The following is a 25,521-nucleotide window of genomic DNA, read 5'->3' as shown; positions in this document are numbered from 1 at the left end:
CTTAAGATTTGTGTATATCTTTTAAATACCATTCATAAATAAAGGTTTAATTAATTAACCAAATGTGGAAATGATTAATTTACTAATATAATTATCAATAAAATATCAGGTATTACAGATAAGGTTGTAGGTTATTCACACATTTGCTCTCTGCTATACAATTTGCTAATAGTTTGCTATCTTTAAAAATCTGTCCCTCTAAAGAAAGTTTGGGAAAGACGGACGTGTGTTTGCAGAAGTAATGACATTTAAGAGGTTCCTTGAATGCATCAGCAGTAAGTGTTAGGGTTTAATGGATGACATGTTAGGCTTGGGCAATATCAGGCTTGTTAAGCTGGGGGGGGGGGGGGGGGGGGTTTAGGGGGCTGAGAAGATGACGTTGTTCATCACTTCTTTAATTGTAACACAAAATATAGTAGAAGAACAGGACCTAGGAACTTCTGACCTGACATTTAAAATATGGATTTAGAATAGGAAACAATGTTGTAATAATAATAATAATATAATTATATATGAATAGAAATAATAGAAATAATGCTTCAGATAATCTCTAAATTAAACCATAAGAAAGAATCAACATGTTTGCAGAAGTAATTAAATGCATTAAGAATGCACTTTGTAGCCTCCATGTGCCTCTCATGCGCTTGAGTTTTTGCTTTTGTTTTGTTTTATCGGAGCAGATAATTATCATAAACACATAATCATTGAGATCGCGACCAAAACCACAGCTGTAGACACACATTTTCTGCAAAAAGTGCCCTTTAAATAATTAAAGCCTCTGTGTAGAGCAGGTGGAGGCCCAATCGGAGCAAATGAATTGCCTAAAATGATTAATCAGTCGACTTCAGTCCTTTATTTACTTCCTCTTAAAGTGTCTCATTACTTGTTTTTTTCTTTTTACCGTCCTTTCCTCCTCTCCTGACATTCGGTTGTTCTCTGCTTCCTGCTACTGCAATCATTTATTTACTCCCCCAATCGAGCCCTTTCTTCCGCCGCCCAGTCCCTTACTCACTGATTCTGTCTGATTTTATAACGCTCACGCGAGAAAAACCCGCTCCTCCGAAGACCGCAACTAACTCTGACCGTGTCTCTCTGTTGAGTGCAGCGCTTTGACGAGGACGACACTGCTGCTGCTGCTGCTGCTGCTGATGCTGCTGATGCTGCTGCACATGTGTATGTATATGTGTGTCCATGTGAGCCTGCATTACATAAACTCAAGAAGAAGAAGACAAAAACGAAGGAGAAACACTTTGTTACTCAGTTAGTTACGCGTTCCTAACTCTTCCACACACTCTCACAAACAGAGTCCACTTAGGCCACAGGATGCAAACATCACGGATGTACGGGGGAAACACACAAAGACACCAAGCCTCGTGCCCCGAGCGAGACATCACTTACTGTACATACAGTACACAAATGTGTCAAATGAGAGGGTGAAGAAGAACAGTGAGAGGGGTGAGAGGGTGGGCCGTCCTGCCTGCAAATGTGTTTGAACATGAAAAGAGTCGGACAAAAGGTCACCACAACCCTCAGCGCTCCGCCCATTTAGCCTGAATGTTAGCGCTGCTCCTGAACGCACCGTCCCGAAAACAAGAAGAAGAAGAAGAGAAAAGAAAGTGGCCACTCTTTTTCACTCTTTTCCTGGAGGTATTTTCTCTTTATCAGTGACAAGAAGCTTGAGCAGAGTGTGTGTGTGTGTGTGTGTGTGTGTGTGTGTGTGTGTGCGCTGAACCCAGGCTACACACACACAAACCTGAGCACATGTGACAGCAGGAGCATGCACTCGTGTGTGTTCCTATCAGTGCAAGGACATAATGGTCTTACTACATGTGTGTCCCCCCCCCCTCTCTCTCTCTCTCTCTCTCCCCAGGATCCCCACACCTTTGTTGACATCAAATTCAAGGACTTTCCAGGACCAATTCCCTCAAATTCAAGGACCGAATGAATGTGCTGACACAGCTTAAGATGGAAGGACATCTTGTAAGAGTCCATGGCGTCCAACTTTGCAGCACGCTCTGCATCTGGATGAGTGATTGTCCTTGGGATCTTGGACAGTCAGTCTTTGTAAGTTTCCTTTGGTGAGACAGAGATCTATGAAGGAAATTTCATTTCCCAGACATCACGTCTCTCTTGCTTAGCGTTACTCGCTCAATGTTCTGCACGGAATCTCACACAGTCAATGGCAGAGCGAGGGACAGAGGACAGTGTCCACAACACTGCTAGTAATTATGACTCTCTATGTACATCAGGCAATGCAGGGCATGAAACAGCAGGTGGCGTCGTACCATTTGAAACGAGACATTTACCTAAATACCAACTTAACTTTTTTCTTGCACAAAATTCAAGCACTTTAATGACCCTTGTCTATTTAGGGCACTTTTCACAAACTTCAAAAACAAATTTGGATTTCAGTTTGAACTTTGGGAGGTAAAAACCTGTTCCATTTCAAATCTACAGCCTACAAGTGCAACAGACCATCCAAGGTAATTACCACTCGGTCCAGCAGAGGGGGCTGTGAGCACAGCTGGGCTTTAGAACCACTTTGAATGCCCGCTTTGTCCATGAGAAAAATAAGACAGTAAAGCAAATCCGCACTCGGGGTAGAAACCATTACTCCATTAGTAATCGATTACTTAATTAATCTTCAACTATTTCAATATTTAAAGTTTTCTGAAATTGAATGAATATTTTTTGGTTTCTTTGCTCCATAAAACAAAGAAATCATTCAAACTGAATCATTTTGGTTTGCAGGTGAAACAAGACGTTTGAGAACATCATCATTTACAGGTTTGGGTAAACACTGATCCACATTTTATGGACAAAACAAGTACTTGATGAATCCAGAAAATAGTGGACAGATTAATAGATTATGAAAATAATCATTAGTTGGACGGAAATTCAAAACACCAAAGCATCTGGAAAGCAGTGTGTGGAAGTGTTTCGGGTTCTTAGTACGAGTAATCGTTAAGAAAATAGTATATCTGTATATTCAAACTAACTTGATTTTTGGAAAAAAGTGTCAGCCCTATTATAACCAGGTATCCATTCAAATTTACATTTTAACCAAATAAAAATAATCTGTTCAAATAAAAACTCAGTTAATGACGCGATTCAGTGATTGTATTTATAAGAACAACTTTTTTTCCACTATGACCTCACATCCGTGACCACAAGGTGGCAGCAGCGGCAGCATCTAGTTCGTTACACTTCATGTGTGTTTGAGTATTTCATGAACACATCTCAAATGGCTCTTTTCCATTAAACTGTTCTACTCGGCTTCTCGACTCCTCTGTTAAATATTGAGATTTTAGACTTTGCTAAATGTTGCAGATTAACGCAAGTTTTCAGGATTTTTTGAAGTCTTTTTAACTGATCTACAGTTCGGTAAGTGTTCGCTTTGATTCTTGTGTCGGACGTCACGCTCGTCACTCTTCCAGTGACGACACTCTCTGACCAGTCTGTTGACGTCACATTTTAGAATCGACTCAGGTACTATCACTGAGTAGTGCCGAGCCGAGCTCTGCTAGAACTGTACCATGGAAAAAGCTACGATAGACACGTGATTTCTAAACGTCATGTTTTATTCACTGAATCTGTTTCCGTTTGCACTTATTGCATTTACGATTGCCCAGATTTTCTACCTCCATCAAGCGTAAAAACTCTTGAGTTTGTTTCCATTAAGGTTTTATTTTTTGCACAAATTGAAGAGACACACTCTGTGTGTATTTGTCAGGGTTATCATCTCCTGGTCTACAGCGGCCAGGAGCCTGCGGTTCACCTGTACAGCTGCAGTCCTACTTTCCAACAGGCAGCTGAAGGGTCACCTCTGGCGGGGGGCACTTGTATCTGGGCTGCTGCTGCCGCCGCTGGCTGGGCGCCACACACACACTTCTGTAACGCCCAGTGGGAATAGCACACTTAGAATTCGACACAGTCAGTGGCTGAGCCATTAAAAGGTGGGCTGACCCAACAGGGCACACATATCTGCATTACCGTCGAGTGCTATAAAGCAGGAGGAAGAGGATGATGGCGAAAGTTTGACAGAGAGAAAGACCCAATTAAGTGTCTCACGTGAGTTATCCACCTCTTCTTTGCACCCTGCACTGACTTCCTGTACAACTTTGATATAACAAATCAAAAACGTAACCAGTTCCTCAGAAAATTAGGTTCTGCCTCATTAGGACCAGGTTTTGGTCTCCATGAGGACTACTGGTCCACACAAGAGGTCCTAAAGGGGTAACAAATACTCACACACACACTGAGGTGTATTGTGCAGCTTTTACCAAAACTAGATAACACCTGAACCTTCACTTTAACTTTAACCGAACGAACAACAGTTCACATGCTTTGCCCCAACTTTAACCAGAAATCTCAGAAATAATGAGATTCTGCCTCATTAGGACCAGGATTTAGTCCACATGCATGATGATGACTGGTCCTGGAAAATCAGTGTTTGTACCAGGGAAAAGGTCCAACACACACACACACACACACACATGTTTGCACAGCATGTGTAGTGAGGACACTCATCCAAGTCTTAATCCTGAAACAGAGCAGGAGGACCAGCCAAAATGTCCTCACTCTCCTCAAAATGTCCCCACTCTCTATGGTTTATAGGTGTTTTTTGTGGGTCCTCACAAATATACCCATACAAGAACACACACACATAGACCGGTAAGAGTGTGCGCTTGTGTGCAGGAATGGCCTCGTGCAACAGTGTTGCCCACACAAAACGACCTTTCCTGGTCACCTTCAGACGTGCGTAAGCTTCATCCCTCTCTCTCTTCATCCTCCACACAGAGCCTACATGTTATGAGTGACAGGCTTCACTGTCCACAGGCCCACGAGAGAGAGAGCGCGAGAGAGAGGGGGGGAGAGAGAGAGGGAGGGAGAGAGAGAGAGAGAGCGAGAGAAGCCTATGGTGCGCCACTCGCTTACCCTATGTCCCTCCGCAAGGTTACCGGCCTGGCCCGGCGCCTGCGCTCAGCTCTGGCCCACTCGAACGCAGCCTGTGTGCGCCGGGCGAGCGCACAGTGACGGTGCTGCCGGCCGGCGGATGATCGGCGGATCGCACCGTCACCTCAGCAGCAGCTCAGCGCTGCAGGTGCGACAAAAACCACGCAGCTGATCAGTGCAGCCCCCTCGAGCCGCCGCGGGGCCCGGGAAACACGGAGAGTGGGAGCGCATGCAGGGAAAGCGGCGCGCGCTGCTGCTCCGTGATCACGTTGCGGTTGTCTCATCAAACACAGAGACACAGGATCAAAGGATGGACGTGTATCATTAGCTTTGCCCACGCGCACACACATACACACGCGCGCGCGCGCGCACATCCACACATACTCATAATGTCATATCGCTGTTTGCCAGAGTATTATGGTATGTCGTCCTGTGTTAACATCAGGCCTGCTGTCACAAACATTCTCTCTGACACATTCATCATCATATCGTCATGATCATTGTTACAAGAAACAACGAGTGACCGCTTAACGAGGAGACACACGCGCGCGCGCGAGCGGGCGCACGCACGCACGCACGCACGGACTCACCGACTCACCGTGCAGGCCGAGCTCAAGGACATCAGCATCAGCTCGCGGGGCGGGGAGGCAGAATCCCCGTTAATCTGGCGTGTGCGTGGAGCGGAGAATAATGTCCCGAACCACCGGATGAGAGGACAGAGCACCGGGGGGGAGAGGAGGGGAGAGAGAGAGACAGAGAGAGAGAGACAGAGAGACAGAGAGACAGAGAGAAAGAGAAAGAGAGAGAGAGAGAGAGAGAGAGACAGAGCCGGTGCTGCGGCAGCTCCGGTCGCCTGGAGTCCGAAGGAGTGAAGGAGGGATGAAAGACGACGACGGTGCTGATGAATATTCCGCTCCGCGCGGTCACCTGACAGCTGGTCGGCGGTGTTCTGCGGCGGTGGAGAGAGAGAGAGAGGGAGAGAGAGAGAGAGAGAGAGAGGGAGAGGGAGAGAGGGAGGATGCGCCGGGTTGAGGGTTTAAACACCTCTGTTGTGAGGAGGAGGAGGAGGAGGAAGAGGAGGAGGAGGCGGCGTCTGGATGAGGGATGGATGCCCGCGACTGCTAATTTGGCCCAATTCGCTCAACTGTTATGTTAATGACACTGGGAGGAAAAGAAAAAGAAACGCCGCGGAGAGAGAAGACGCTCATGCGACATCTTTGGAGGAGGAGGAGGAGGAGGAAGAAGAGGAGGAGGAGGAGGAGGAGGAGTTGAGCCGCTGCGAGAGCCCGCGCGCTCGGTCGCAGCATCCGCGAGAGGAATCAGAGGAGGAGGAGGAGAGAAGCTGTGTACGTCATGCAAACCCCACACCCACCATCCCATCCTACTCGGCTGTGTGATGACGACACACACGCACACACACATGTTTGCGCAGCATCCGTAGTGAGGACCTTCACGTCCCCAAAATGTCCTCACAAACCACACACACACACACACACACACACACCAGCTATATCATCTTATAACTTAACCCTTTAACACAAGTCACATCTGACCTCTGACCTTACCAAACACTGACATCACACATCACAATGTCCCCTTTAGCTGCAAGGCAACAGCGCTAACCACTGCTCCACCGCTCTTAAATATTTCTTTAAAGGTTTATCCTGCGTTTGATTGACAAACACATTTTAACACAGCAAATTAAAGGTCCAGTGTGTAAGATTATCCACTCGTGGTCCACTTTAGGATCCACGTGATGTAGCTTTCGTGGACGTGAGCACATCACTTTGAGTCCCTGCACGCCGCCGTACGCAGCACAATCCTTTGTGGTGTTCGCTGTGGTACGCTCATGTTTTGGTCAGGAGAGACAACGAAGAAGAAGACGGTAACCATGGTAACGTGGACACTTGCTTGAGGTTGTGCAAGTAAATCCAGAAGGAGAAATCACCTCCAGTGGAATGACTACATATGCTGCACTCGACGATAACTATCACTCAGTCCTAAAAAGCGACGGTGGCATCAAATGTCCTTCCTCTTGCTTTTGCTTCAAAAAGACCAACAAATCTGGCTTTGTTTGTTCCTGCTGTTGTAGACGCTTACATAGAGCAACAAATGCTTCTTCTAAGTCTACGAAAAAGCAAACAACTTTTAGATTTAAAGTGATAACACCATGGTGCAAACACACGTATGGTAGTATATATAAAATCCTACCTAAATGTTATACGCGTGACCTTTAATGAAAGCTTTTCCATTGCTGCTCTGAACACTCACACAGTGAACGTTCCTCTGAGACTCCTGACTCAACCTCAGACTTTCCAGACCCACACGGTTTGGAAGGAGAGTGAATTCTGTGAATTGAAGTGCAAAAACTCCTGCCTTTGACGTATGAAAAACACAGCAGAACCCTGTCTTAGGGCTTGTTTGGACTGTGCAGCCCCAAATCGGATTTGTAAGTATATCATAGATCAGAATCTGACCTTCCTGACCAACTGATCTGTGTTTTCTGCTGGTATTGAAGCCACGTCCTCCGAAACCCCCGCTCCTCTATCCCACGCGAAATGATATGGATTTATTTCAGTATGTCCCTTCTAATGACTTCTGATCAGACAAATACCCCCCACACGAATCTCCTCGTCTACCCATGGTCTGTTGTTGTCCCCCAATGCTTTTATCCCGTTTTTTAAACTCTTGTCTTCCACTGTGTCGGTCGTTTAACACACCTCCAATTAACTTCTGTCTCTCTGGATCTACATCATTGTTGTTGTTGGCGACACATCTAAGACACTTAGATCCACTTTGAATGCCCTCCTGGTCCATCATCAGATTCATTGGCGTGTGGCTGTATTTTGGGTCCTGCACCATAGTTCTTACATCCACCCAAGTGAGACAGTGGGGGAGGCATCACAGACCAAAGGACCGATGCTGTTCACATCCAACATTTTACTGGAGGACAGCAGAGGTGGAACACTGCTATAGAACACACTCACCGCCAGTGTAGAGCGACCATTTCTCAAAGGTACCGTCGTTAATTACAGCGTTTAAAGCTTCTCAGTGGGCAGTTAAAGCACAACGATGCAGGATCTCTACCCTCATTTTACAGCGTCGGAGTCATTGTGGTGCTAAATGGCTTTTTGTTGTGAGGAGATTGGAGGTCGCCTCCACTGCCCCCTACTGTCTGTTTGTGGGAAACCAGCCTTTCAAGGTCAGAACCGTCGACCCAGAGACCTCAGAATCAGGAGGTCTTACCAAGTCTCGGCTATAAGATCGAGGCAGCGATAGCAGAACTGGCAAAACAGAAGCAGAGAAGAGCGTTTTCTGGTCTGACCGAGCGAGACACACGAGTAAACATCAGAACAAGTGCTTTTTATGAATGTTTGAAATTCTCTCTGAATGACCAAGACCTTCAGATTGAAGTGGATCTGTAAAAATCCAATCAGAATCGCATTCCAAAAATTGGATCTCATGTGTTTTTTAGCGTCCGTTTTGACTGCCAAAAATAAATCAAGCTAGATACAATCTGGATTATGCTTAAAAATCCAATTTGATCTGGACTGCAGTCTAAAACAAGGCCTTACACGAGCACTGGAGGAGGTTTGGGACCAAACTTGGGGGAATTCCGTGGCTGGTCCGCGGCTCTGAGGACAGCACGACAAACAGCCAGCGTCGGACCATCGTGGTCAGTGAAGCGGCAGAACCTTCCTCTCCTGCTCGACTCAATCAAACCGAGCAGAGGCCCGAGGCGCCGCTCGCTACGGTGAAAGCTAGTGCACTCTAATGCTGAAGAACAAAGAGACCTACGTTCAGCGCAGCTCCCAACACAACCAACGCACACACGTGTTCCACATCCACACACACACGCACGCACGCACACACACACACACACACACACGGCTGCTATACCCAACCGGTGACTGTCACAGCTTATTAAGCAGCGAGCCAGTGTAAGGAGAAAGAAGATAAATGTATTTATAGATGAATCAGATGAACTTATTAATAGATATCCTGTACACTGCAGGGAGATGGACCACAGGCTCGTCCATTCATGCAGATGTGTGTGTGCGCGCACACACACACACACACACACACACACACTGGGACACACACATCGTGATGAAAAGCTTTGTGGCTGATTTTATCTTTCCCTTCTCTTATCTTGAACTGTTCCGCACCCTCTCCCAGAGGCACACACATTAAAAAATAGACACACTGTCTTTGTAGATGAGCACTAATCTGTTTTATTATTTCTGCAAACACACACACACACACACACCTCTGGACACATCTGGAAACTGGAGAGATCGTCTAAGAGTAGGAGGTTTGCTCGGTGGCCAAATCATGCAATAATATTACTGTTGTGCTCTAAAGTCGCGTTTACAGGTCCAGTTTGTAACATTAGGGAGAGTTTACTGGTAGAATTTCATTATGCTAATATGTTTGTATTGGTGTACTATTGCTTTAAAGCTGTAGTGTGCGTTCACACCATTGTCAAATGAGTTTTGCACAATGCTAATTAATCCAGTATCAGCCACACGTGACTCTCTCTCTCTGTGTTTCTCAGTATGGAAGTGATTTGTTTTCGTGTCTGTGGAGACACAGAGAGGCACGTTTTATACCCAGGTTTCGTTTTTACCAGATATTTATACGTAAATCCTTACATGAATTCGGCAAACTAACAACCAGATCAAAGAAACGTGATCATTATGTAAAAGTGAAAGGTTATCACAGAGCAAATAACACACAACGACCAGCTATTCGTCTGCAGATTCCCTCACAAAATCCACAAAGGACTGAGGCAGGAAAGGCTCCGCTATCGCGTACGTTTCTGCAACACTGTCAATCAAAAACTGGCTCCACCTTTCAGACAGTTTCTCCAATCATCATGCAGAAGCCCGGCGAGAAGATGAGCTTCTGTGGAAGTGACAGAAGCTCTGGGCTCTCTGGTTTCCTCCCACCATTAAACATGTTGGAATGTTACCACCATTCGGTCGGCTCTGATCGCCTCTCCATCTGACCTCGACATTTCGTTGTGCAGTTTCCTTTGTATTATGACAATAAAAGAGATTTCCTTTCCTTTCTATTCGTCCAATCACCGTTGAGCTCACCGCAGTGAAAGAGTGGTTTTAATGCGGAGGCTGCTACGGGAATACAAAAATCACGTAAGACGATCCGGCTGATTCTCTCGTGACACGTTCTAATGCACATTTATAAATGAAATGTAAACACAATACAGTACATATGTATTTGACTTGGACATTTTAGAGGAAGCTGGGCAGCGTAACAGCTACATCAGTAATGTGTTCCAGTTGTAGTTGGAAGTCCGAATTTCAGAATTGAGAGAAGGAAAGACTGCCCCCTGAAGTTAGAATTCCATCCTTTGAGGACGTCACCATTTCACTCACTCACTCATTCACTCACCTTCTACTGCTTTATCCTCCACATGAAGGTTGCAGGGTTTCTGGTGCTAATCCCAGCTGACATAGGTTGAAAGGCGGGGTCACACCCTGGCCAGTTCACCAGTCCATCACAGACCACATAGAGACAAACACTCACACCTACGGTCAATTTAGAGTGTCCAACTGACCTGATCCTCATATTACATGTTTTTGGACACGCACACACACGCACACACACGCACACACACACACGCACACACACGCACGCACACGCACGCACACACACACACACACACACACACACACACACACGGGGAGAACATGTGACCTCCATGCAGCATAGGGCTCTCGGAACCAATTTCGTGAGTCGAATATAATTCGAATATTAAAGAAAATAATAAGATAATAATCGAATGCTGTAGTTATTATTTGAATGTTAATTTTTTTTAATACACGTGTTAAAACATGGCGACTCAAGCCCCGCCCTCTTTCCTCTGCCTATCCTCGCAGAACAAGAACGTTTTCTAAATTACAACAATCTCACTCATTCACCCACAGAGGTCACCACTCCTGACCGTGTGTCTACAAACTGAGAAATTACAAATAAAGACATCGCTCGACAACGAGGAACATTAGGGGAGGGGACACCTGCCAACACTGCAGCCCGGCAAACAGCGGAGATTAAGTCCACGCAGGCAAGAATCAGGTTTACAGCTGCTCGTCAGAATGCTCTTACGGACAAACTTGTACACTTTATTTGCAAAGACAGGAGACTGATGAACATCTCGCAGGAGTCCGGTTTCAAAGACTTAATCCAAGAGCTCTTAGCCGTGCGACCATCAGTGACAGAGCTGCCACTGGAGGCCAGATGCATCGGTGACACACTCGAGACAGTAGAACACAAGTCCTGAGTCAGCGCTCTCCATCACCACAGACAGCGCGGCTAATTATATTAACACCGTCGAGAGGCACCTGCAGGCCGCTGGTGTCCAATGCATGGCCCAGTGGACAGAACGTATAACAACCACATGATTTTAAGTTAAAACAGACTGAAGAAGGACCTTGTTCCCATGGGCTTCTTGCTGCAAAGACAAGAGTGCTCTGAGTTTGTGTAGTTATTGCATACGTTTATTTCTTCATTATTCTTTTTTCCGTCCACACCAAGCAAACACATTCACACATGATATGAGGCTACTTCCTCAGCTCGTCCCATTCATCACACACAACTTTACATTTACCATGCCACACACACAAAAACATCCCTTCCACACAAAAATCACATACAGGGCTGCACTCCCACGCAACCATGTAGCGTGTTCATCAGGTGCGTCTCCTTCACGAGTGGATGTCATACATTGGATTTTGAATCTAACGCGATCTTGTGATTGCACGTGTGCTTCCCTCTTACATGTTCCATCAAATATTTAAGTGCAGAGCGGCACTGAGCCCCTGTTTGAGTCGGTTGTTTTTCCAGGTGACAGAGACGATATTATAATGCAGAGAAGAGAAACTTCATACACTGACGCTGCTTTTTACCTTCATCTGCATCTGTAGACTTAGACGAGAAGGTGGCGCTCACACAGTATTGACTCGATGAAGGTTGGCTTCTGGAAACTGAAACTACAGGCTGCTAAAATATTAAAACAAACTAAAACATACAATATTGTTCTCGGCACATTACAATCCCTGTCATTTATTTTGGTTTACATTCAGAAAGCTCTGTTGAAGTGGACTAAAAGCACTACTGTAGCTGCTGTGCTGCAACAGGGAGTGTGTCTGCTGCATAGGGTAAAAGAATTGCCATAAATAATATAGCTTTAAATATGCCTGGGTGCTCAGTGTAATGCCAGGACTCTTCAGTATGAAGCAGCTGGTTCTGCAAATGTATCCCAAAAGCCTTGTCAAAAAAAATCCAGGTAACACAAACTCGAGAGTGCCTTTACTTTGAAAACTGGCACCGAAAGTGTTGAGTTGTGTTGTGACTCAGATGTAACAGAAACAGACGTCATTTTCACCGTGGACAGTAGGAATGTCATTCAGTCGCAAAGTTTCAACTCGAAAATCCTGTGTCGAAACAGCCCAGAAGCCCAGCAGACCGTCTGAAGAAGAAACTACCGTGTGCTCCAGCAGAGGGAGCTGTGAGCACAGATTGGCCTTAGACCCACTTTGAAATAAGAGTGATGTTAATGTTGTTGACTCAAGCGGAATAACCACACCATAGGTTCTCAAAAACTGGCGTGTGGCTGTATTTTGGGTCCTACGTCATTGAACGTAAGAAGGCGTCGCAGACCAAAGCAATTTTTGGCGAAGAACGATGCTGTTCACATCCACAGCAGAGGTGGAACACTGCTATAAAAACACACTCAAAGCGAGCGTAGAACGACCATTTCTCGAAGGTCAACGCCTAAAGTTTCCATCCAGATTTGTAGCTTCTCAGTCGGAGTCATTCTGGTGCTAAATGGCTTTGGTGTGGGGAGATTGGAGGCCGTCTCCACTGCCCCCTACTGTCTGTTTGTGGGAAACCAGCCTTTCAAGGTCAGAACCGTCGAACCAGAGACCTCAGAATCAGGAGGTCTTGCAAAGTCTCGGGTGTAAGATCGAGGCAGCGATAGCAGAGCTGGCAAAACAGAAGCAGAGAAGACCGTTTTCAGTGGAAACGACTGTCTGACTGAGCGAGACACACGAGTAAACATCGGAACGAGTGCTTTTTATAAATGGTGGTATCAGCAAGCAGAAGCATGCCAAATAGATGCCGACCAGCAAATAGACATGGTGAGGAGAGGGAATGGGAGTGAGGATAAAACCGTAGACAAAGGATGGATGTTTACGGTGGTGTCGTAATATGTTCTCACAAACAGTAGGGGGAGCTCCGTAGAGAAAAAACCCCAGACTTACACTTTAAGGGTAAACTTAAGGGGAATGCAACTTACAATCATTGTTGTGATTTTTCCCTTCTCTCTGTTAAAATGTGTGTGTGTGTGTGTGTGTGTGTGTGTGTGTGTAGCAGTATATACAGTATGTAAAGTTTGGGACACGACTGCTGTAAGTTAAGTTTCCCCCTAAACTGCCGACTCATGAAAAGCACCCAGGGTATTTTAAGAATCAGATATATTCAGTCTGTCAAGGTGCTGGGACAAACTGCTCAATGTCTGTGGATTTAAAAGTGTGTCGAGAACTCTTTAAAAGATTGAAACCAGCACTGGTGCCACTCATTCTTCAGGAGTGTCCCCAGGAGTGAGAGGCAAACCTTGACGTCCGCAGACAACTCACTTTTACTGACAGGACGGGGGGTGGACTGGACCACCCACCCTCAAAAAAAAACGGGATTTCTTTTGGAACACATCTCCTGGAAAAGATGTGCACGCCATCCCCTGACAGCGCTGCAGATTTTGACGAGTGAAATAGACTTTTCTGAGTTTTACTTCATCAAAATCTGCTCTCGCTGGTGACTCTTTTTAGCACTTTTCCATTTTTTGTGGTACAGTTGTAGCTCGACTGCTTTTCCATTTCCTCCTCAACGTGGATGGAGTCGTCATAGCACGGCTGCACAAAAAATGCTGTGATGTTGTTTTATACGTGACACAAAGAATTTATCACTACAATCTAGAGTGAATTAAAAAGATTAGTTCAGTACTTGATGCATTTGAAAGACTTGTGCAGTTACAATTATTAAACCGTTAAGACTTTACTTTCAATGCTTTGAAACTAGTACGTCTACTTACGCGACACATTTATTGTCGTTTAAAAGTCAAGCATTTGAATTAGCTGTACACGTTCTCAAAGTCATTTAAGGGTTTTTCAGCCGACCTTCAATCGATGATCGATGAGTGAAATCCAGTGAAGACTTCCTGAAACCTTCTGTTCTTTCAGTCACTGAACATTTGGGGCGGAGTCAGGTGATAAACGGTCACTGGTCAGAGAGGAGACAAAAGAGGCCTCTCTGGACCGTCGATCTTCTCATCTCACGCTTTACATCATGGGTGATGAATCAGGTGCGCGGCTCTATTCGCTCCACCTTTCAATACTTAGAGCGTGCACTGGCGCACGCACACACACCCACACACACACACACTTAAATCTATTGTCTATGCATTAGGCAGAGTGTTTAGCAGCGTTTGCCTGATGTCTACTAGATCTGAGGCTGAAGGCTTTTATCAGTTCAAGGGCACTCAGCTCAGAGACTGCAGGCCTGATACAACATTAACATCCCAGACTGTCATTTTGATGCAAACACGCGTGTGCGTGTGCAGCAGCAGCAGCAGCACAGCTGGTCATGTGTGTGTGTGTGTGACCTTCTGACTTCCCCTCAAGGCCAGAGCAACAGTATGAATTGATGTGTAAGCAGATCCGGAGCACAGGGTTCAGAGGGGAGGCGACAGGGCCAGACTGTAGAGTGTCCAAGGGTGATACCAAGTTAAAATGTTCACTCCTCATTTCCCCTGCCCCACCCATCCCTATTAAAACCCTCCCATCCGTGCCACTCTCCTCTCCTCCAACTCCTTCCCTCAGTGCTCTTTCACCACCCAATGGTTAATTTATCTGGCTGAACACGCACCCTCTCCATTATTAATCTAACAGTAGGGAGGCAGAGGGAGGAGACAGAGAGGGAAAGATGTGGGAGACACATGGAAGGAGGACGAGGAGTCAGGGAGAGGAGGGGAGCATAAGAGATGGAGACAGGAACAGGGAGAACCAAGACAGCCAGATTTCTCCCCCAGCAGCTACGTGAGGATAAAGTGACAGACGACGATGCGCAAAGAATATTGTGTAACACGTGACGCTGAGGGGACGCACGCAGAGTCCCGCGTCCCGCGAAGAGACACAGCGAGCATGAGAGGAGCGGGACGGTGGGAGGGGAGAGACACAGAGAGACGCTCAGATGTGTCAGTGCTGATCATGTGACGATGACTCTCTCACACACAAGCACATCGACACACTTCTGTCGCTGCACGAGTCACTGGCATAATTCATTCCCATGTCTCAACCACCACAAGTACCGGTCTAACACACACACACACACACACACACACACGCACGCACACACAGGTAAACCGGTAAACCAGTCGAACAGCTTTGAATTCACGTCCACTCTGTCGTCCTCGTCTCCTGCACTCAGTGATTCTGAACTTAAAGTAACTGTTATACGTCTGCTCCTGGTGTCTCACTCTCTCTCTCTCTCCCCCTCTACTTCACCTCTCCATTTCCTTTCACCCCAACCGGTCGAGGCAGAGATTGATTCCTGTTAAAAGGATTTTTTCCTTCCCCTGATGCCTGATGTCATCTGCACTGTGTAACTTTTGAATGGAAACAAACATCCCTTGCGTTGAAACCACTGTCATGTGTTCAAACAATGCTGATTTAGTTGCCTGAAGAAATCTTGTGTCTCCTGGTGACACAGGAAGATGAATGCTTCCTGTGCTGCTGCTGCTGCTGTATACACACAAGCGCTCCCTCAGTCGGGAGCACGTAACACACATTTTTATCCTCCCTCCACTGGCCGCCCATGCACTTTATAGAGTTCATTTTTAAAGTGATTTTATTTGTTTTTAAATCCTTACTTTGGTCTTGCTCCGCCTCGCCTCTCCGAGCTGCTTCATCCTTACACTTCTGCCCGGTCTGGGAGTTCAGCTGACCAGCTGCGACCAGCTGCTTACCCTTTGGCTCTGACCCTGTAATGAGACGTTGACTTTACCTGTTTTTATTGTACGACTTGTTTATATGTGTTGCTTTATTTAATATTCTTTATATTTTCTACAGTATTTTGTTGTGCTTTGTTGTTTGTTGTTTCAGGTGATTCGACATTGTTTCTTTTCTCTTTGTTTCAGGTGCTTTATAAATAAAGTTGGATTGGAATTGGATTGTTGACAGATGAAGGACGCGGCGGCACACAAATAATGTTACATAATTCAATGATAAAACAGAGAATAACAACAATAATTAACACACGTTACACACTGCAGCTTTAAATGAACACATTGTTAGTGATTGTGGTGAGATTATTATGTCACAGAATGTTTAGGATTTGGGAAATTGAATGTTCCTCTAATAAGTCTCTCACACACACACACACACACACACACACACGTGTGACAGGCTGGACCTAATTATACGAGATCACTGGGGAAAAAGTCGGAACGCTTCCTAAAAATATCAGCTCTTTGTACGTGAGAGAGAGGAAATGAAAGCAAACCTTTAACATTCACAGTGTCTCAGCGCAAAGATGTGACACAGTCATTTTTGATGATTAACAGCAGTGATGGCTGCGTTTCATACAGCTGGCACAGTTACAACTCATCTCTTAACATTCTCTCTCTCTCTCTCTCTGTGTGTAAAAAAAAGAAAAAGAATAAAATAATAAAAAAATCAGGCCGAGGTGTCCTCAAACCACCTCGACACTCACCGTGTTTTTCATTAGTGAGCCGGGGCGAGCTCGGAGCGATGTGGGATTTTAGCTCGGGGCTGCTTCACTCAGTGTCACACAGTGTTTCCACAAATGGGTTAGAAAAGACAAGGCGTAAAGGACTAGTGTGTAAGATTTATGGCCCTTTTGCAGCACACACTTCCAGGTACAGCTCAATAGTACCCGGTATTTTATGACGACACAACATAGTGGACTCTGCGGAAGGAGACTTGTATATAAAGTAATGGATGTAGATTCATGGGTTCCACTTGTCAAAATACATCAAAAAACCACCAGGGGGCGACAACCACAGGCTGCAAAAAAGAAGAAGCTTTAGTAATGGATTAATAATCGGTTGATTGTTTCAGCTCTGAACATCACTAAACATTTTCCTGAGGAGTAAATATCTCTATTAGAGCGACGACAATTGTTCATTGACAAGTTTTCCAACTTCATTAAATGAATCATTTTACGTATTAAATTAAAAACGTGACTGGAGCTGCACGACAGGACAAATGCACATGGTCATGTTTACGTTGGTGTGGTGATAATATTTACCCCCCAAACTGTAGGGGGAGCTCTACAGAGAATAAGTAAATGATGATCAAAAGCTTGATCAAAGCTGCTTTACACGTCAGTTTTGCCATTCACTCGTTCACACCCGTTCACACCCGTTCACACTTTCATAATCCAATGTCGTAATCCACAGATTAGAAACTGTCCTATCACTCGTCTCTCATACACATTCACACGTCAGGAGTCACGTGGGGTTACGCGTCTTGCCCAAGGACACATCGGCAGGTAGACAAGCAGAGCAGGGAATCAAACCCACAACCTTCAAGTTAAAAGACGACTCGCTACTGTCCCAGACCAGATCCCCCCCCTCCACAAATGTGACCAGACTTGGCCCCCCCCCCGTTACACACCACAGCCAATGTTGTTTTGGACCATTATGTTTATTGACATATTTAAAAAGACAAACGTGTGTGTGTGTGTGTGTGTGTGTGTGTGTGTGTGTGTGTGTGTACATGTGCAGAGTAAGAGCAAAGGCAACAAAACATGAATGAATCCATGAAAAAGCTCATCTCTAAGTCCCAGGTTTCTTTTTAAATCGAGCAGATAATGACAAAGTCCATTTTTAGTGAGTTCTGTTTTTCTAACTTAGTCATCACCAAAAACAAAATGCAATCAAAATCCGTCTTTGCCTTTTAGAATGATGCTGTTCAAAGGCCAAAAGAATAAGAAACATAAATCACACATTATAAACCGAGTCCCTGCGCGTTTCCCCGTCTGCTTGGTCGTAATCCAAAGATTATAAACTGTCTTTTAACTAATCCACTAAAAGATCTGTGGAAATGACAGCACTGTAAATAAACACACGGGACTTTATCTGCCTAATGTTCCACAGTCATCAAAATGACAAACGACACCGGGGAGGACGAGGCCATTAAGCCAATTAATGAAGTCACATTGGAGTATAGTTTTTATGCGACCATATGCGGCGTCAGGATGATTTACTGTACATGTTTTAAAAGTTAAGCACATGATCAGTAGCCAGTGAATAAAATCTAATTTTCCATGTTATTATGTAGATTTAAGCCGCAAGATACTAATCACATATTCAGAACTTAAAGGAATAGCTCAGGGTTTTTTTTTTAAGTGTGTTACAAATTATAGTCACTGATTTATCCCGGGTTCCTACAGCATGGTTGACATTCCCTAAAATGCAAGGACTCAATGTGCTGCCACAGCACCGCTGTTCTACACCACTGGTAATTAAGACTCCACGTTTGTTCTGCGTAGGCCTACGTACGTCAAGCAATGCAGGGCATGAAACAGTGGGTGGCGCCCTAACAAATAATTGAGTCATTGACCTAAATATCAACTTCTTTCTTGCACAAAATTCGAGCACTTACACTCAACTATGTTTATTTCAAGCACTCTCAAAAACTTTCAAGGGCCTTGAATATTTTCTTTCAAGGATTTCTTTAAATACCTGTGGGAACGATGTTTATCTTGTCAACAGAGCCAGAGATAAGTGGAAACATATTGATAACATGTTGCACACTTAACCTAATGAAGATTAGATTAGATTAGATTGGCCGTGTGGCTAAAATCTGTTTTATTCAGATGAAGACTCGTGTAAGGATCTAATAACAAGATATCCGACTGATGCTAATGTATCTCTTGTGTTCTTCTGTCTTTCTTTCATTAGAATATATTGGTGAATTATTTATAATTGGACGAGAGATTTAAGATTAACCAATCCAACCCAAGTGGTGGCATTTGAAATTAGAATGTATGTGTGTGTGAAGAGATGACTGGTCCTGAAATGATGCATGATGATGGAGCACATCAGTATTTTACAGAGCTGAGACGTCGGACACCAGAGATGCAGCGCATGACTCCCCCAGGTGGCAGGAATCAGTAGTGCACAAGAGTTATTATTATTTTATTTCACAGCTCAGACTAAAACCTTAGTTTCATTTAGATTTCAGGTTTTTGAAGGTGTGGTGTTCACGTGCACATGGCGAGTTTGGCACTTTATACCATTAATATTCGTTATAAATATTAGTTTTTTTGTATCATAATATTCATTTTCATCTGTTAGCGTTTGTCAGTGATCATTTTGTTTAATAAATTGCAGAAAATTAAACTTAAACTACGGTTCAGGGCCAACTCAGCCTCATAGCGGCGTTTTCATTTCGGCTTTATAGTCGTGTGTGTGAACAACCCTTATGTGTCTCCTGTGTCCATGGTGTGTCCATTAGATACACTTAGCCTCCATGTCATAGAGTTGAAGGAGATCTGAGATCACAGCGTCGATGTCCGCTTTAGTCACGTCGTCACACAGCACCTACACACACACACACACAAATTAAGACTTGAGCTCCACACCTGGGCCCACAGTGGACACCAAAGGTCCACACACCACATTTCACATGATCTGTATTACTTACAGGACAGGAGAAGAAGGAAAAGTCACAGTACTGCATGTGGTTTTTAGTGATTTAGAACATTTACATTACCTTTTAATCAATAATTAACAACAAGAGGCACTTGTGCCGGAGCTGGATGTTCAGGTAGGGGACGACACTTGAGTTCAAGAGCCCAGAGGTACAAAGCGGTGGGATTTTGCTGTTGGCATGGCAACAACGAGTGCCCGTCCATCTCAGCATAAAAGTGGCTTTAAGGGCTAATCTGAAAAATGCACATGCTTTAAATTCCACTAAATGTGACTCTGACAAACGCTCCATTCATTGTCCAGAGACAGAGACAAACGTCATGGACTAGCTTTTTTATTTGTGTTGTTTTCTTTGGCTTTTCATGTCTAAGTGACTAATAATAAACTACTACTAACAAAGACATAGAGAAATTAAAATGTGCAGTAAACACATCAAGTGAATAAACAACCTTTTACAACAGTAAAACTGAAGTTTGTGAAGCTTGCTTTGTAAACCTCTCGCTCTACAGGAGTCGTTGATCCACGCGTGACTTGTTCAACGATGTTACTTTGTGACGTCTCACCAACGTAAAACAAACTTACCAAACGACGCCGCAGTAGAACAGAAATCTTAAATCACTGATTTTCTCTATGGGCTTTGGTGAAGGTGAGTGAGAGGTTCACACGCTGTAGTTCACAGTCAGAAAAGACAATCTAACAGCGACATGTCGCATTAATGCAGATCATTTTGATGAGATTATATCTGGTTAATGGATGGATGGCCACACACACACACACACACACACACACACAACACACAACACACAACACACAACACACAACACACCTGCCACCACTGTTTCTCCCCGTCAGGAAGCTCCACTCCGTAGCTGTTTATAGCCAGGTAGACCATCGCTATGGCGATGTGTTGGGCTGTGTGGTGGATGCACATGGCTCCGTGGTAAAAGTCTCTAAGCAACGCCCAGGAAGTCTCGGCGACAGGGGTTCGATACCAAGCGTGACGGTTCACCAGAGACTTCACGGACAACAGGTAGTGCAGTAAATACTGAAGAGAGAGGAGAGAGAAAGGAAAACCCTTTAAATCTACAAACCACACACTCTAGATGAGCCAAACAGATTTTAGTGTTGGTGGTGATTTAATAAGGAGAATGTGGCTGAATGGTCAATCAGAGGCTGGTGGAAGTTGTTGTTTACCTTGAATATGTTTCAGCTGTCAACTGTAGCCTTCGTCACAAGAGTCACGTGATGTTACCGCTCAGCTGTTCCCTATACAGGTTTGTATTGGCTTACTTTAATTTAAGCTCATTTAAACACACAAACGTGACGACATTATTTAGTTATTTAGTGAGTCATCTACAGTGTAGAAATATTTATATAATATATAATATAATATATTGTCAGATGGATGCATCAGTGTTCTAATTATCCACTCAGGAGGACGTCCTAAAAACAACACCGGGCCAAGCTGCACTCAGAGTGCCCCCTTCTGGACCAAAGCTTTATTCCTTCAGACAGTCTGATGCGCCTCTAGACTGTATATTTTTAATTCAAACAGGTTTGTCAGGTTGAAATTTGAACTTTTCCCCCCAGGTTCAAAAGGAAATGTGAATTTCTAATAAAAACTGAAAAACAAACACACACACACACACACACACCACTTGCCTTGTGAGGGTGTTCAAAGGAGACTTGGAAGTTGAGCTGCCGGAGAATGACGAGCTCACACTGCACCACGCTGTCCCTCAACTCCCAGAATTCCTTATCACATTCTAGAGGAGCACTGCCACTGTTGAAATACCTGCAAGGGGGGGGGGGAGGAGGGAGGGAGGGGGGAGGGAGGGAGATAAAGGCAGAGAGCATTTGAGGTGACAGCAATGGAAAAAAGACATGACATGACTTACTGTAGGTCATATTTGAGGATTGAACACCGGCATGCGAACATGTGAAAACTTTACATCACAATTATCAAAGTCAGATGAAAAAGTTCAAGGAGGAGAAGTGCTTTCTTTGTAGGTCAAATCTGAGAAACACTTTCATTCACTTACTTACTGTCACTACCGCGCGGCTCATTACTCGCATTGTCCATTCCTGCGTTCAGGTGGAACTCGCGAGCTTGTAATTGCGACACAGAAAGTCGTGTACAGGACATTCTGAGCTCTCAGAAAACAGGATTATGATGTAGGGGGGCGGGGGAGTGTGACACCGTCAACAAGCCCATTTGAACGCAGCCTATTATAAAGGGTCCAGCAGTTCCAGAGGTACTCAAACGTAACATCTGACTAATGCTATGAAAACAGAAGCCAAATAAAGTCACACCTTTTTTAAAACTGTATATTTACAGAGGAAATGTTCGTTTCCTGACATCTCTTACACATTGTGATGTCTCTAAAACACACTTAAATCATTTAAACTTAACCATAAACATTAAGTGGAAAAACAAGAATCAAAGCAGGCTCCCTCCTGTGGAGACACTTTGATTTGAAAAATTTCGTTGCCAATTTGACCCCTTTATAACTCCTCATGTTGGTATTAACCACACAAATGAACATAACATGGACAGAAGAAGAAGAAGAAGAAGCCGACTGTTGAAAAGGAACCTAAAGAAGGAGCATTTTCTATCTTTCTAGATTATTTTCATAATGGATTCATCTGTTGATTATTTTCTCGATTCATTACAATGAATTACATTACATTACATTACATTACATGTCATTCAGCAGACGCTTTTATCCAAAGCCACTTACAAGGGAATTGAGTAAAATCAGCCAGGGGTGGAGTTGAACTTGCAACCATGATGTCTTTTGCACACAGGGTACCCGTCTTAACCACTGAGCCACTCCACCCCCTTTACTTGTTCGGTCCATAAAATGTCAGAAAATGTTCATTATTAATAATCAAATTGTACCATTAGCATGATAATTGTAATCATATTCTTTCATTATTTTCCCCACTATCACCCACATTCTTCAATGAAGGAGAGTTTCACCTCTGTCATAGAACTCAGGTAACAGAAAGGAAGTTGTTTACTCACGACCGAGCATGTTACCTGTGGCTTACGTTGATGATGTCACGGGTCCTAATGTGTTGCTCTTCCACTTTGCCAGCCAGGTACAGACAGCTCATAGCCACCAGGTAAGGTTCATACGCAGCCAGGTTGACACGTTTAAAGAAGCGGTGATACAGCACACACGCTGTGGCCACGGGCACTGAGCACATTCCCAGCTTCACGCCTGTGTGAGGGAGGACACAGGACACAGGACAGAGGACAGAGGACAGGAGTCAACACTTTCATTAAAAAGGTACAGTAGGCAGGATTTATTTTGTTACTGATCAATGATTCCATAATAACCTTTTAGCATAATGGAAATGAAGTGATCTGAGCAAGAACAACTCTTCAGAAACTGTCCACACACTCACAAGTCTACACTACTGCCAAGTGCTATTATGTTTTCATCAAAATTTGGCAGCAGGTTCAGCAAGTTGGCAAAAAGAACTAACTTTAATGACTTGGAGCTATTTTCTGTTCAGTTATAAAAGTACAGTATGTGAGTGACGTCTTATGGTGCGACTACAGGTGTAATAAACAGAGGACTCCTCCCTTTCTCAAGTGTGTAATAATGGTAGGAATTTAACGTAATGGAGTAGTAAGTTTCTGCTTCTTAATGCAAAACACACTCTCTGACCTGTGTAGAAATAACGATGGCCTCTGTAAAGCAAGGCCCAAAAAAGGCTTTATCAAAGGCCACAAAAACAGTATAAACCCTCTTAAATGCTACACAATGGACATTTAAGGTGTTAGCAGAGGCTATTTTCCAAATTAAAGTGCACATCTTTCTTACGATTAAAAATGCTACTATTTAATGTTGTTGACTTGTGTGTCGAGCCTAGTGCCTCCAGTCTCTTCTGCGTGGTAAGTTTATTATTCAACAATGGTATCGGATCGGTATTGGGTATCAGGTGATACGCAAAGCCCAGGTATTAGTATCGAGACTGAAAAAGTCGGACCAGTGGGTGCGACCCTAATTTGTGTTACAGTTTTGTTTTTTTTTAAAATGCCCATTTCAAGAAATATTATTAGCATCAATTTAGCACCAGAACCAGCAATTTAAGCCATACATCGATAAACAAACACCCAACCCTGGTAGCAATCCTGTGTAGAGCTGCAATTATTTTCACAATCGATTAATCTATCGATTATTTTCATGATTAATCGAGTAATCGTTTGGTCCATAAAATGTCAGAAAATTATGAAAAATGTTGATCAGTGTTTGTCAAACCTGGAAATGATGATGTTCTCAAATGTCTTGTTTGTCAACAAACCAAAATGATTCAATTTGAGCAAAGAAACCGGATAATATTCACATTTAAGAGGCTGAAACAGTCAGAAATCTCGTTTGAATCATGAAAAAAGTTTCAAACGGATTAATCGATCATCAAAATAGTTGATGTTTAATTTAGTAATCCATTAATCGAGTAATTGTTTGTAGTATTATAAACATGTCATAACTGATTCCGACCTGTCTTGTCTGAACTTATAACTTTGTACAATTGTTTATCTGCTCCTGGTCTCTTTCTTCTGGCTCTACCTCACCTCCCTCACCTTCCTCTCCTTCCTCCCCTATTGTTTCCTTTCACCCCAACCAGTCGAGGCAGATGCTACACATCTTTGAGTCTGGTTCTGTGAGAGATTCTTCTTTTCTCTCCACTGATGCCTAGTGTTTGCTCATGGTGTGAACTGTTGTTTCTCTGCTCTCTATAATATTGTAAAGGTTTCTGTCTTACATGCATGTACAGAGCCTTGGGATGTGGTGCGATACAAACACATTGAATATAATGAATAATGAACTGGGTGGGTTACCTGTCTCCATAATGAAGCGACACACGCGAAAGTGTCTTTTAATTTCCCGAGTAGAATCAGAATCTGCCTCCCCGGCTGAGGAGTCTCTTCTGGCCGCCAGCTTGAGCGGAGCACCGGGAGAGGCAGGCAGACGAGAGGACGGAGCCTCCATGGCTCCTGGAGCAGCAGCGGCAGCGGGGGACTTTCAGAGGGTCACCACGCCGACAAGAAGTGGCTACTAACCCGCCAGAGAACTGACTGTAAACTCACTCAATCAACCCGAGACACTTTACGTGTTCGTGTCATCATTTACGGAACAACCACAACACAAATGTGGAGCGATAAAGAGACATTACATTCACCAACTGACCGACGAAAATCACTCCGTTTTGTTTTTAGCAACTAGCTTTGCTTGCCCGGGCACACGTCAGCTACCGGAACATAAATAGTTTCTTTTCCGCTCAAGGATTTTCAAAATAAATGTTGGTAGCGAAACGTGTGTCAGCCATTATACTGTAAGTCTAAAATGCGCATTAATGTACTGAATAATAACATTAATACAATATAATAATTGTTATCGTTATAAAATTAGACAAGTATGTGAAATATGGGATCTATTTACTGTAATGTTTACTTATAATAACATACATGTTATACTGCGGTTTAGGGACAGGGATAAGCTTCATAAATAAAATGACATTGAAAATAACTACACCGTAATTTATTTTAAGTCGGTCTCTGTCTCACACACATACTAAGAGAATATGTAAAAGCTATAGAAGAACTTGACTTGCTGCATGGTTTTCCTGCAATGTGACCTGAGCCAAGGGTTAACAACATGACAGCGCCTCCTGCCACCACCAGGAGGCGCTGTCATAGTCATATGTCATATGTACCGTGTCATAGTCGTCTTCAGCAACCACCCATCATCAATCATAGCGGATTGGACCTTCCATTGCTCAGTTATAAGAGT

The 25,521-nt window shown here is 44.1% G+C and overlaps 2 protein-coding genes across 5 annotated transcripts in view; both read right to left on the bottom strand.

Annotated features, from left to right (window-relative positions):
- atp2b3b (ATPase plasma membrane Ca2+ transporting 3b) overlaps window positions 1-6,174 on the bottom strand; it is a 53,954-nt gene extending 47,780 nt beyond the window's left edge. Inside the window, exon 1 of one of the 4 annotated variants that reach the window (XM_058641910.1) lies at window positions 5,555-6,174. The gene's annotated coding sequence lies outside the window, so the exon portion shown is untranslated. Of the gene's footprint in view, window positions 1-5,546 lie in introns of all 4 variants that reach the window. The other 3 variants (XM_058641908.1, XM_058641907.1, XM_058641909.1) reach the window with 3 other exon arrangements.
- An 11,569-nt stretch (window positions 6,175-17,743) lies between these two features.
- ccnq (cyclin Q) lies at window positions 17,744-24,989 on the bottom strand. Its single transcript, XM_058644135.1, has 5 exons — window positions 24,570-24,989; window positions 22,758-22,941; window positions 21,377-21,509; window positions 20,541-20,759; window positions 17,744-19,606 (listed from the first exon to the last, which is right to left on the bottom strand). The coding sequence occupies exons 1-5, from the start codon at window positions 24,718-24,720 to the stop codon at window positions 19,517-19,519; spliced, it is 777 nt and encodes a 258-aa protein (XP_058500118.1). The 5' UTR covers window positions 24,721-24,989; the 3' UTR covers window positions 17,744-19,516.
- Between the last annotated feature and the right edge of the window lie 532 nt (window positions 24,990-25,521).

This window comes from Solea solea, chromosome 11, assembly GCF_958295425.1.
Source record: "Solea solea chromosome 11, fSolSol10.1, whole genome shotgun sequence".
Classification (NCBI taxonomy): Eukaryota; Metazoa; Chordata; class Actinopteri; order Pleuronectiformes; family Soleidae; genus Solea; species Solea solea.
Note: the sequence above shows the minus strand (reverse complement) of the source record. Positions and strands in the feature narration are given on the sequence as shown.

Excerpts from the sequence above, each read along its gene's own strand:
- ccnq (XM_058644135.1), bottom strand. The coding sequence starts at position 24,720 with ATGGAGGCTCCGTCCTCTCGTCTGCCTGCCTCTCCCGGTGCTCCGCTC. Across the intron at positions 20,760-21,376 it reads CCTTTGAACACCCTCACAAG|TATTTACTGCACTACCTGTT; the intron begins GCAAGTGGTGTG and ends CTCTCTCTTCAG. Across the intron at positions 19,607-20,540 it reads GGGAGAAACAGTGGTGGCAG|GTGCTGTGTGACGACGTGAC; the intron begins GTGTGTTGTGTG and ends GTGTGTGTGTAG.